This window comes from Antedon bifida, chromosome 2 (assembly GCF_963402885.1).
Source record: "Antedon bifida chromosome 2, ecAntBifi1.1, whole genome shotgun sequence".
Classification (NCBI taxonomy): domain Eukaryota; kingdom Metazoa; phylum Echinodermata; class Crinoidea; order Comatulida; family Antedonidae; genus Antedon; species Antedon bifida.
Window position 1 is genome coordinate 13,903,334 of NC_136227.1, and position 13,070 is coordinate 13,916,403.

Sequence of the window (13,070 nt, forward strand, 5' to 3'; positions counted from 1 at the left end):
CTAAGAGAATATAGTCCGTTTTATCAATGTTATTTTCCTTTAATGTATGAATAAGACTGTCTTGAAATTCTTTAATATTAGTATTTGGTTTTCGGTAGATAACACCTACAAGGATTTCAGAATTATTACTATTTGCAACTTTTAACCACAAGGACTCAGTATGGGTAACATTGGCTTTTACAAGTTTATAATTTAAAGAAGAATGAATGTAGGCACCTACGCCGCTCCCACGAGAATCCTCTCGACATACAACTTCTAAATTATAATTCTGTAGCCGGTAAAGCTCAGGTTGGGAAATATTCCATACCTCTGAAATACCAATAATATTAAATTTATATTTTAATATTTGAATTATTTTATATTATACAGGTTTCATAAAATAAATCGAGATTGTCGTAATTTTTACTTAAGGAGCGAATATTAACGTGTGAAGCGGAAAAGGCTTTATCTTGATAATTCATAAAGTTTTGATCAAAGTTATATGCATTTTGAACTGAATGCTTGACATTAAAGATATTAATTTCATTTTCTATGTTATTCATTTGTTTTGTTAAGAATGAAGAAAAAAAAAATAAAAAGAAACAAAAAATTATCGAAAAGTGATGCTAACGGTATAATAATCGAGGTCACATTAGTTTCAATTTCAAAATCGTGCTTAGTGAATATACCTAACGATAATACATTTCTTTTCAAAATTAAATTACAAACAGTTATAAATGGTATTGTAAAATTCCGTGCATAACCATCGTATATCTATCTTTGGATTTAATAACATAATTATAGATTGTTTAGTTCAGCCAATGTAAGAATGGTTAATTTTACTTCCCTGTTATTTCTGACTACTGTCGCCATCACCTTTCCATTGATTGACCATACGCTCTTTGTGCTTGGGTGCTTCTTGGCTTCAGCAAGTAGATTCCTTCTGTTCCATGTCAGGTCCTCTTGGATTGAAATACCACAATACAGGATGGTAAGGCCAGTGTATTACGTGTGTTACGTGGTATACAAGTGTAATGTATTGTATGGAAAAGAAGTTTACTTGTTAGGATCTGAAATATGGACATTTTTAAATCAATAAATAACAGAATGACTGATACAAAATTTCAAAAGTTTAGCAAGCTCATGGCTTTGTAATGGGATAAATGCAGAAGAAAGGTAAATAAAAAGGAGCCATGTAAGAATGTTCATATTCTGTGTGGTAAATGAAAAGGAAAGAAAGCCTTGCATAGGAAGTTGATGTTTCCAAACGCCTCTTAAACAAAATAGCATTTATTGCATGGAAGCATCTAATACTACTTTTGTACCGGTAGGTAACGTCATCAGAGAGATTAAACTTGGCATAATAATAATGTTGATTGGAAATCACACCTTTATATCGTTAGCACTCATGTCAAACAATGTGTCCAAGAATAATGAACAAAACAAAATCTTTAAAATGACAATAAGTCAAAAGCAATTAAAAATAAATAAAAGATTATTTAATAACAATATATAAGAACACAACAACACAAACATTACTTATGGCATTGAATTATGTTCAATATCATCAATAAATAAAGATGATCGTTTTTTCCATAACGTTTTACATAATGATTTACAAATGTCCACCACCAATCACCACCACCATCACACAGAATGCTGTCGTAGTGGTGCTTTAGGTGACAGGCTGTCACATCTGCCATTCGATTGGCTCCAAACAACGAATGAGAAAAAAAACAACAATGGACGTTCCAACGACGTTCAACATCACCACCAGACCGTCTGAACCACTCCATTTCGTTGTTGGAACACGTTGGTGCATTCTTGCTGACCGACCGCGTAACGTTTGTGACAGCCATACAACTGATTCCGTTCGACAAGATCACAAACGAAGAAGAAGTATGTGGAGTCTGGTTTGGCTGGTTGGGAATGCCAATAAAACAGATATTAACAGAACAATGAAGGTGGAGCGGATAGTTGGTTGTTGCCAGGAGTCGGTGTCCGAGGCTTAGTAAAATATCTAAAATGACCCAGAAATGTATGTTGTAGCCAACATTTTGACATTGTATCGATTGGAACGCCTTAGAATACGAAACAGTATATATCTGAGCCAAAAAGTGAATTTTATGATTTTATTTAAAAGGCCTATGAAGTCACAAAAAACGTCATCTTCGGCATGTCTTCGCAAGCAACGTCTTCGGAAGCATTGGAATGCTTGGTAATGTCACCCAAACAAAGTTCAAAGCTCAAAATGATCATGAAGATGATGGATTGGTAAGTGAACATGTGATATTTTCTCTTCAAGAAATTGATACCAAATTTGACCGTTTTGGAGTAACTGTTTAGATTTTACAGTCGAATTATTATTCGCTACGCAAAAGTGTAAATTTACAAATCGTGAACTTGACCATGCGATCCGAACGATTATATAGTGAAAAGGAATGTGTTTTGAAACTCGTGACATTGTCAATGTTCATGTGCCTCAAAAACCCATGGTTACGACAGTGCCATGATTCGGACACCTGGGGATTTCAAAGTTCATAGTTGGTAAAACTAAGCCGTCAGACAGATAGATGCACTATAAGACTAAACGACGATGTTGTTCAATCAATGGCATACACTCAACGCTCAAGATCCCCTTCCTAACACTCGCACCATCTACAGTACACGAATGGCTTAATTGTCATGCTGCTGCATGCGTCATGCGGCATTGGACACTTTCACCCATGAACATCTCCAGCCAATGTGAGTACGTCAATTAATGTGCAACATCAAAACAGTTCAAGACATGTGCCAGTACATTGAAATTACTTCAGCATGCCTTCAACAAACACTGCATGCAGCCAAAGTAATTGTACCTGTTCATTTTGCAATTATTGTCCAACACTAGCATTAACCTGTAACTCATACCCCCAAACCTTCATTTCAGAAAGATGTTTTATATAAATGTCATTCTTTCTTATTCCAGATATCACCATGCTAGCACAATAGCCCTTCCATCTGTCCAGACGAAACACATGACATCTATCTCCACATCCGAAAAACTCTGGATGATGCGTCTAAAGTCAGATACCACGGTGTGTAGATGACGTCAGTATATGGGTTCTGGATGATGCGTCTAAAGTCAGATACCACGGTGTGTAGATGACGTCAGTATATGGGTTCTGGATGATGCGTCTAAACGCAGATACCACGTTGTGTAGATGACGTCAGTATATGAGTTCTTGATGATGCGTCTAAAGTCAGATATCACGGTGTGTAGATGACGTCAGTATATGGGTTCTGGATGATGCGTCTAAAGGCAGATACCACGGTGTGTAGATGACGTCAGTGGTTCGATAAAAAGACAACGTACATAATGTACTTGTTTTTATTTTATTTTTGTAAATACACATAATGGAGGTTATATACATAAGTATCCTCAACACGAGTCTCGAGCTATTTTTCAAAAAAACTCAATACATACACGGTCTGATATATCTTTGTGTTATTCCAAAAATACGATCAATTTCTGGTATATCGGAAGCTGGTTTTCAGAACACCGTCACATAGGCATAATGTATAATCTATTCGATAAGTTCGAAGATGACAACAGTGAACCTCAACCGAACAGAAATTGGTGTCGGGAAGCGTCACTATTTTCAGTTCATAGGCAGTATCCGTACAAAGGAACACATAGCTCGTATACGGCATATAATGTCTCACGCGCTTGTTTGTTGTATTTTCTTTGTGTCTCCAAATGAAAACATTTTTATGGTACACTACTATTGCGTAGACAAGTTTTCCAGTTGCATCTTCTGTCCACAAATTCTCCACCAAAGCAGGCAGCCTTCAACGTCTCGGTTTGGTAGCATTTTGCAAGCAAATATTTGCTTGTCGTTTACGCGAGCGATTATCTTTTGCCGTTTTATGGTCAATTTTATAGATGAACGTTCGGCTATATACTGTCCAAACAACATCGGCTTACAGATTTCGTTGCCGTAAATCACTCCCTGGCATGATGACAGGTGTTTAGCACACGCGTTGACTTAACTTCAAATTTTCTTTCTACGTTTCACCTGTTTGTAAAGTGCTCTGTAAAGTCGTCTGTAAAGTTACAACTTGGTGACGTCTCTGAACGTCAATATCAGTCTACCATCACTCTCGGCAAACATGAAAATCCGTTAGGCTTCATGAATCGAAACTGGTACTTGGATACTCATTACACGATCTTTTAAGATTAAAAGATTAAAATTGTCGGGACGAAACTCTTAAAATCTGTTCCAACTCTTTACCATCCCGCATTGCTTAGTACATTGAAAAAGACTCTTTTCTGTTAAAAACTATCGACAATCATCTTCTGTCATTATGTTGATGTTGAAAGCCATTAATGACAAAAATTATAAAAAACTATTATTATATTTTGTTTATTATATAATGTGAGGAAAGCACGCAAGCTATGTTTAGACAATGCTGAAGTACAAATTTAAAAAAAAACGGAAAACGCTGGCTGCTCCTCAAGTCGGTTATGTTCCCCATCCCGGCATATAAATGGATTTTCACGTTCTATCGAATGCTAGAGTCGGCCGAATAACAAGCAAAGAATGGCAGGAGGACGAAGGAAACGGTGGCGAAAAAAGAACGAAATGACGACGAGCGTTGCCATTTGTTTGAACTGTCAACCGAAATGCTGCTGCACATTTTCTCGTTCTTGGATTACGTCGATGGTACAGTTGGCCAATTCAAGTCCCTTCATAACCACATGCCTCTATAGTTATTTCTGCCTTAACCTAATAGGAACAAAAATAATGAATCCGGCTACCATTGGCACGGCCACCAGTCAGGCGCATTGATAGTCTAGGTTCCAGAAATTAATATTAGTAAAAAGATAAATATTTTGGCACATATCCATACTGCCTACTTGTAGTTTTTAGACAAAAACATCGAAACATAAAGACATTAACTACAAGTCTAGAATTCCATTAATTTATGTTTTTAATTATCAATAGTGGTGAGACTTAATAATGTTAATAAGAAATATACGAATAAACTGGTCTACGGAATTGTGTTTACTACTGGTTTTATTTGGTACTTTTATGCAAATCTATACAGCAAACGATGAAACATTAGCTATTAATATAACTAATATAATAATAAATAATATCTACCCTTTGTAATGATATTATCAAGAGTTTCTCATAATATTCCAACGCCATCATCGGAACAATACGTTGATTATATTAAAATCAATAAATGCAAATGAAAGAGTTAACATTGTTGATTGTGCATGTTAATGCTAAATGTTACAAATGTCTCCATTACGTCCGTTTTTTGATAGCTTTATATTTGCTCTTTAGACAGAACCTTTCAGAAATGTGTATGTCGTTCAGAATGTCCGATGGAGTGAATGTAGCATATTCTTGTATGACTCATGAGCTCTGGTGTCGAGTGGGGATGTAATTTGTTCATAGTAGATTTAAATTCCTTTTGCATAGCCATCTGTGTGGCTGCTATGACCTAAGACGTTGGTAGACACAAGAGTCCCTGTGGAACATAAATGTTCTCTATGACATCGAACAGAGTGTTTGGTAGGAAACTGTGTTTTCTATTTATTTCAGGTTCAATACCACCCAGTACGTTATGATACATAATGGTTAAGACGTCACTGTTTGCGTTTTCTATAAATTCGCCAAAATCAACCTTAAGGCCTACGCTCTTGATGCACTGCCAAGTGGTCCTTTTCAGTTTCAATGTCGGTTTTCTCAACAAATCTGCTGGATGTGCTATCGTTGGATGAAACTCCATACTTTTCAAAATCCGTAAATCTGCTCTGGGAACTTCGTTCCATTGTGTTATCATACAATAAATATTCGTAAAACGATGAGTGCCTAGCTCTATGCAAATCATAGCCTCTGGTCAACACAACTCTTTTGCAAATCTCTTCAAAGTAATCTATGCTTTTCTGCTTTTCCTTTTCAGATCTTCGCAACATTATTCCTGTTTGGGAGCAATGCTATGCCTGTTCTAATACTGTTTTACTACCGTTTCCATATCGCTTCCCCAGGCATAACGAGAAAGAGCATCGATGTGTTCATAGTTTAGCTGTGTTAATTTAATGTTTGTTTCATTATCAAGAACAGTATTGCACGCACCATTGTCAATAATATTATTATGACCGATTTCTAATACCTCTGCATGCTTGCATCAATCAAGGTGCTTTATGAATTTCAATTTAACATCGTCACCATCTTTGTAAGAGATCAAAAAAAGAAAACAAATAAATTAAAAAATTAAAATACGATTTATAGTTTGTTGTTACAGAAATATTAAAACATTGTAAACATACGATAAGAGAAGAGATGCACACATCTGCATACGACAAGATTTCTACCGACATACCGAGAAAGTATGTCGAGAAAGTATGTGCGTTGAAAGCACTCATCCGATACGGGAATTGTTTCTGGATAACCAAACAGAGCGGGAACCCACCTTCCTAACCCTAACCCTAACCAAACAGGCTGCATCCATCATTGTCAGGTACAAGAGGCCATGTTACAACCGCTAATGTAGAAAACGCCAGCTAATGTCGAAACAACCGTTAATGTAGAACAATCCACCGCTAATGTAGTAAAACCTCCAGCTAATGTAGAAACACCAACAGCTTATGTAGTAAATAAAAATCAACACCAGCTAATGTAGAAACGGCCAACAGCTTATGTAGTAACGAAAATTGCCTCCCAGCTTATGTAGTTACTATCGCCAGCTAATGTAGAAAATGTTATATATTTTACAAAAATGTCTAAATCATGTGCAAATGCATCGATCTTTACTTAACTATCAGTCTTTCCACCTCGCTTATGCAACAATATAATACATATATTATATAAGTAAATTATATAATTATACTTATATTATATTTTATTTGTTTATATGAGTGACTACATTGTTATCAGTATTGTAACTGTGCATTATTATTGCTGTTATCACTATTGTTATCTGTTAACACACTTCCACCTAAAAATCTCACATCATACAAACACACAATATTAAAAGTGTTCATTTTCACCATTTTCTATATACAAAAATAAATCATCTTATTCACATTTTATTTCATAAACGTATATAATATAATGTACAAAGCTTAACACTTGCAATAATATGGAAGTAATTAAAATAAACTCACAATGATTGATTGTAAAAAAAACATACACAAATATAAATTGGAAAAAAAGACAAAGCAACTAACTAAAAAGCACCTGAAATAAACTACATTGAAACAATTATTGCTATCACATGCTATCTATTGTACATTAATGAGTCAAGTGGGTAGATAAGGAGGCAGTTATACTTTTAGTCATGATATTCATTTTATAATCAGACAGAAACTTTGATGAGAAAAATGTAACATACATTCATGGATGCTGCTTACTATTTTCATTCTGGAATATTAAGAGAACTAGGGCTGTATATTAATATATGACATGTCAAAATTCATTGCCAACAAATGAGCTCACAAGCTGTATTAGGACAGGTATGTAAAGTATTCCCCAATAGTTTCATCATTGTTTGTATTATTACAGTTCATTGTTATATCAATTGCACCAATGGTGAAATATTAATGTAAGCTACATTTCATCTTCAAACTTCAGCTGTCTGTATACTCCTTTAAGCCCGGCGCACACTAGAGCTTTCGGCCGAGCCAACTGGCACGAGTAACACTTGGCTCACTAAAAAATTTGCTGCAAACTATGATCGCGTTCTATCGGACGCACACTAAACGCGATTTTCTGATTGGATAATTACTTACTACGCTATACGGCACGCGCTGAAATATCATAATAAATCAGAACATGTCATGCGCAGTGGAATTTTTTAGTGAGCAGGAAGCTCACGTTCGGCGCACACGACGCAAAAATATTAAACACGATAGATATTTTCCTCAGCGGCACGCGTGGCCGATTCCTCACGAAATCCCCGGCGCACACTGTGAGGCAAGTGTTACTCGTGCCAGTTGGCTCAGCCGGAAGCTCTAGTGTGCGCCGGGCTTAAGGACAGAGAAGCTGTATCGTCCATCAAGAGCATTTAAATCTGAATCACTACTGTATGAATTTTTCCAAGATTAAATATTTGTCTTGTGTTTGAAACATTATTACAATAACCGATAAATAATTTAATAATACAGTCAACTCTCCAAAACAGGACAGCCTTGGGCTGAGCTAATATGTCTGGTATTCTGAATAATGGTAAAAAATGGGACATAAAGGTATGGTTTTGGATGAGCTGACTGTATTTAATAAAACTTAAATACAATCAAATTCAGATTTTGATTTGTTGTAATTAGTTTATTTAACAAAAATCCAAACAACTGTTATTCAATTTTAGTCACTTTTTAAATCAGGTTGTCTTTAAATTACTTATGATATAGAGTGCTAATTCTGATTCTAATAGTTATGTTGTCACATTTAAATTTTATCTATTTCAATAATGTAGCAAGGCTATCCATGTCATTGTCCTTAAGTAGTAGAATGTTAATTCAGTGTTATGTTGTCACATGTTATGTATTGTTATCTTGTATTCTATCTATTCCAATAATGTAACAAGGCTATCCATGTCATTGTCTTTAAGTAGTAGAATGTTAATTCAGTGTTATGTTGTCACATGTTATGTATTGTTATCTTGTATTCTATCTATTCCAATAATGTAGCAAGGCTATCCATGTCATTGTCCTTAAGTAGTCGAACAAATTCTGTGCTCTTTTTAGTGAATGTATCTTTCATTACTAACTTAAATATTAAAATCCAAACATCATCCGATTCCTTAACCTTCAGGCCACGCAACTGTCCAATTTTTACTTTATCTGCGTTACTTATCTTAAGACCAAATCTGATCACCTTTCGTACATCATTCCAGCGTTCAGAGATGATTAATTTCTCAAATCCAGCAAAGGTTGGTATCAAGTGCTTGATGCTTTCGTACACACCCTCCATTCCTCCTATTGCAATGATTTCAATGAGAACATCGATATTTGATTGGCTAATGATTCCAGGACCTTCAAGTAACTTAAACAGCTCAAATGGATTATTCCTTCTTTCTATTTCTACAACAGAAATATGTTCACACCTGCAAAGTATAACTTTCAATAGATTGACTTTCTCTGATTCTTTGAACCACGATGACACTTTGCTAAGCAGTTCCCGATAGTTATCTTTAGATATTTCACCTAAAATAAAAAACAACAGTGTAAATTTATGTTACTAAATCTTTTTTCATGGACTTAAAACCCACAATAAAAAAAGGCTGATGTAACAGATTGGAAATAAGTTCAGCACCAACATTTTGAACACTCTTTTATACTACCAAACAACAGGATGACTGAAAAATGATTAAAATAAAGCTAGTAGAGCAATTAATATAGATAATAAGAAACTGAATGGAAAACAAGAAAAATAAAGCAAGCGATACATATAAGATTACACCCTAATAATATCAATAGAGATGAAGGAGCATATGAACTATGGCACATTTACGATAACATTCTAAAACGTAAAGAGACCGACCCCCGCACATCCCACTTGGATAACACCAAGCGGTAAACTTCACAATGGCTCCTTTCAACAGTGTCATCGTCACGTCACCGCTACGTCACCAGAACGTATTCACTTATGATTATGCCTTGCTGTTAGTAGGCGAAACGTCAAGTTCTCTGGAAATGTAAGTACCGATATCATCTTACAAACTTGACATTATTTTGGATCATATAGAAGTAACTTTTTATCATAAAAGAAGATGACGAGAACAGACTACTCACTTTTGAGATGATCTGTCTCAGAAAGATCTTGGGCATACCCAGACTTGAAAAGATCAGAAACACCAAAATCAGAGAAACCCTTGGGCTGAACGACACCATAATTGACAGGATAGCCATAAAGAGGCTCCGGTATTTTGGACATGTCAATTGGATGCCCTCCACAAGATATCCAAATCTACTCTTGGGCGCAATTGTCCAAGGAACTAGACCACGAGGGAGACTAGCCAAGAAATGGTTAGACTGTGTGAAGGCAGACTGCACATAAAAAAACCAAGGATCCCTAACGAATGCAACTACAACATCACAAGATAGGAGGATCTGGCAAGAGGTCATGAAACAGGAGCCATCACAAGTCTCCCAGATGGTGTGGACGGCTTAGGTCAAGGTAGGTCAAATTATAAAAAATTAACTCTGGATCAAAAGGCTATCAAATGTGGAATTTCAAGAGGGCGTCATTCAAGATTATAAAAGCTGAAACCGTCGATTTTCACAATTTTCAAGTAAAAGAAAAGCCACATGGTCGTGGATTGCTTCAGTTCACTTCCATTTGTAATAATACACATTTATAGGATGATATGTAGGCTTTATAACTCTATTTCTAAATTTGAAGTGTGCCCTACGTTTCATCGTTTTCTTTAATCTTTAGCGTGTGTAAAAAAGCGTACATCAGCGATTTTCAAGGTGATCTTTACTATAACCTTATGCTACGTTTTTATTCTAGGCATATTCCACGTTGTAACTGAGGTCTTGAACATAAGTATTCTTCATTATTCTACTAATTTACCAAATAATTACCAGCTTATCGGTAAAGAATCGTAATTATAATTACATCTTCCCTTTGGTGCCTATCATAATTTCCTAGTCTGGATTGCCTCCAAAATCTAATGGAGTGGTTCTTGACCACATATCTATCTGTATTTTCATGTTGGTAAAGATAAATAAATATAATAAATAAATAATGTTTTGAGTAATTCTGCTAACAAACAAAAAGACACACGCACGCAATCGACTACATATACCTTTTTGGCGGAGGTAAATAAATATTAATGAAACATTGTTTTAATTTTACTTTTGTAGTGTTTACATCAGTTTACATAAGGGAGACTATACCTACAAGTCCCATTGTATCATCGTATTAACGTAATTGATATAAAATGTTACACGCCTTATAATTTTGTCCCTATATGTTAGTTTTCAATTTTTGTCTATCCAATCCAAGTAAGCTTTTGAAATGAAAGTGTTAATCTATATAAGCCCATGGAGTAATTTATAATTCTTCCATAATCCTTATTACATGTACAGTACATGAATTATTTCCTCCATGCATGAATACAGTATTGATAAAAGTGTTGAATTTTTAGTCTTATTTGTTTTGTGCATCAAAGTTATACGCATTGTAATTCAGCGGCTACTACTCTAAGGAAACATTTGTTTGTACTGTATAATCATTAATTAAAATAATAATATTTAATTACGGACATACCACTATTTACTACTCTAATCTGCGGGAATAATTAACTCTTTTATCACCTATAATTTGTTTCATTGTTTAGGTATCAACCGTCAATCTTAAATACACTAAGATTATTAAGTGTTTTTTTTGCAGTATCTTTTGTATGCTATGATTGCGATAATTATTACTTCTTTTTTATAATTTGTTATCATTCATATATTTATTGAGAAGGAGAACCAGTAATATTGTTTTTACTATTACCATGGGCTTTGCGTTTAAAGCTATTCGCTTACAGTACTGCCCCTTCACATGTTTTATTTCATATTTTACTTTCATTTATAAATTTTAATTTTCTTTTTCAAGATGCATGTTATGTTAAAGATATATTGTCCCCTAAAAAAAAAATTGTTTTCACATTTTTTGTTGAATATACCATTTTAATTTCATGTAATAGTTATTCACTTTTGGACAAAAACTGGATTGAAAAAAAAAATTATTTACCTGAAAAAATGGAATTTCACAGAAGTGAATAACTTTATTAAAACTGCAAAATGGTCTATTTAGTTTTAAGACATTTATAAACTGGTATAAATGTGAGACAATTTATATTTTCTACATTAGTTTATAGCATTTCTGCATATGCTGGTATTTCCTACATTACTGTAGCTGTTAACACTGTACTCTGTTAATCCTATATAATTTTACCAATCAACTAACCTGACAATTTGCTTGTAACCACAGCTGCGGCAGTTGGTCTATCTACATTTGATGTACCTGTATCTATGCAGAAGAAATATTTATATTAGTTATAATCAAGAATTTCAATACATTTTGAGCAGGCATCACTAAAAAGATTGTCTTATTTATAGAGACACTGGGCCATCCTAGTTATACAGTACATATAGAAATACTTTTATTGTGAACAAGTTACTTACACAAAAGTGAAGACTATAAGGCTAAGATTTTGGAACCAATGTTAATACATTCATTTAAAGAAATGTGTAGTGTCAATTTAAAGGTCTGAAATGGCACTTCTGGTCTTAATTTTATAAGATTTTTATTAGGACAAATATTTAAATTTCAAGCGTTTAGGACGTAAAATGGTCAGAAAGTTGGTAAAATTAGTGGTCAGATAGTAAGGATATACTCATGTTTGTTATACTACTAAATACTGAACAACATGTTTTACAATTAATGAAATGGCAAAGATACACTCAGGTTATAAATATAAAAATATTTTCCTTATGGTAATTGGTGAATAACAAAATCTATAATACAATCTTGGCTTAACTTACTTCCAAATAGCTGCTTGTATCGTTTAACATTCATGTTACTTCCATGACATGGCAACATCTCATCCTGGAAATCTCCAAGAATTTGCATATGTTTCTTCTCAGATGTCTTACTACAATCACAGGGAATGCATCGATGGAATTTAATGCCCCTTCTACCACCATCTTTAGAATGTTTAAAAGACATCTCAATAGTTGATACAACCTGTAAAAATACAAAACATCTTCAACTAATCTTTTTTTTCATCATCTAGCTTATTCATCATTTTAACATTTATTTTTAAAAAAGGGATAATGCACAAACAAATAATAATCAAGATTAAAATTTGAAAATACAGAGGGCATTTAGAGTTGGAGGAATTGAAGTCCCTCTTGCCTTACATTTTTCCATGGGTCAAATTTGAAAATGTAATCTTGATTGGGGCTGAGGTGGAGAGATGTAGGTTAACAAAAAATGTTGTACACTCCCCAAACACGTTCTGTGAGATTGCCATTTCAAGATATCTAGATGTCCAGATTCCTAAAAAATTCACACACCTCAGCCCTAACCATGGTGCCA

The 13,070-nt window shown here is 34.4% G+C and overlaps 1 protein-coding gene across 1 annotated transcript in view; it reads right to left on the bottom strand.

Moving 5' to 3' along the window:
- Window positions 1–6,879: 6,879 nt before the first annotated feature.
- Window positions 6,880–13,070, bottom strand: part of LOC144835058 (uncharacterized) — a 138,965-nt gene continuing 132,774 nt past the window's right edge. Inside the window, exons 26-28 of the mRNA XM_078690075.1 lie at window positions 12,515–12,716; window positions 11,937–11,999; window positions 6,880–9,178 (exon numbers count right to left, since the gene is read on the bottom strand). Coding sequence (XP_078546201.1) covers window positions 8,646–9,178; window positions 11,937–11,999; window positions 12,515–12,716 — 798 coding nt within the window. The 3' untranslated portion in view covers window positions 6,880–8,645. The remainder of the gene's footprint in view (window positions 9,179–11,936; window positions 12,000–12,514; window positions 12,717–13,070) is intronic.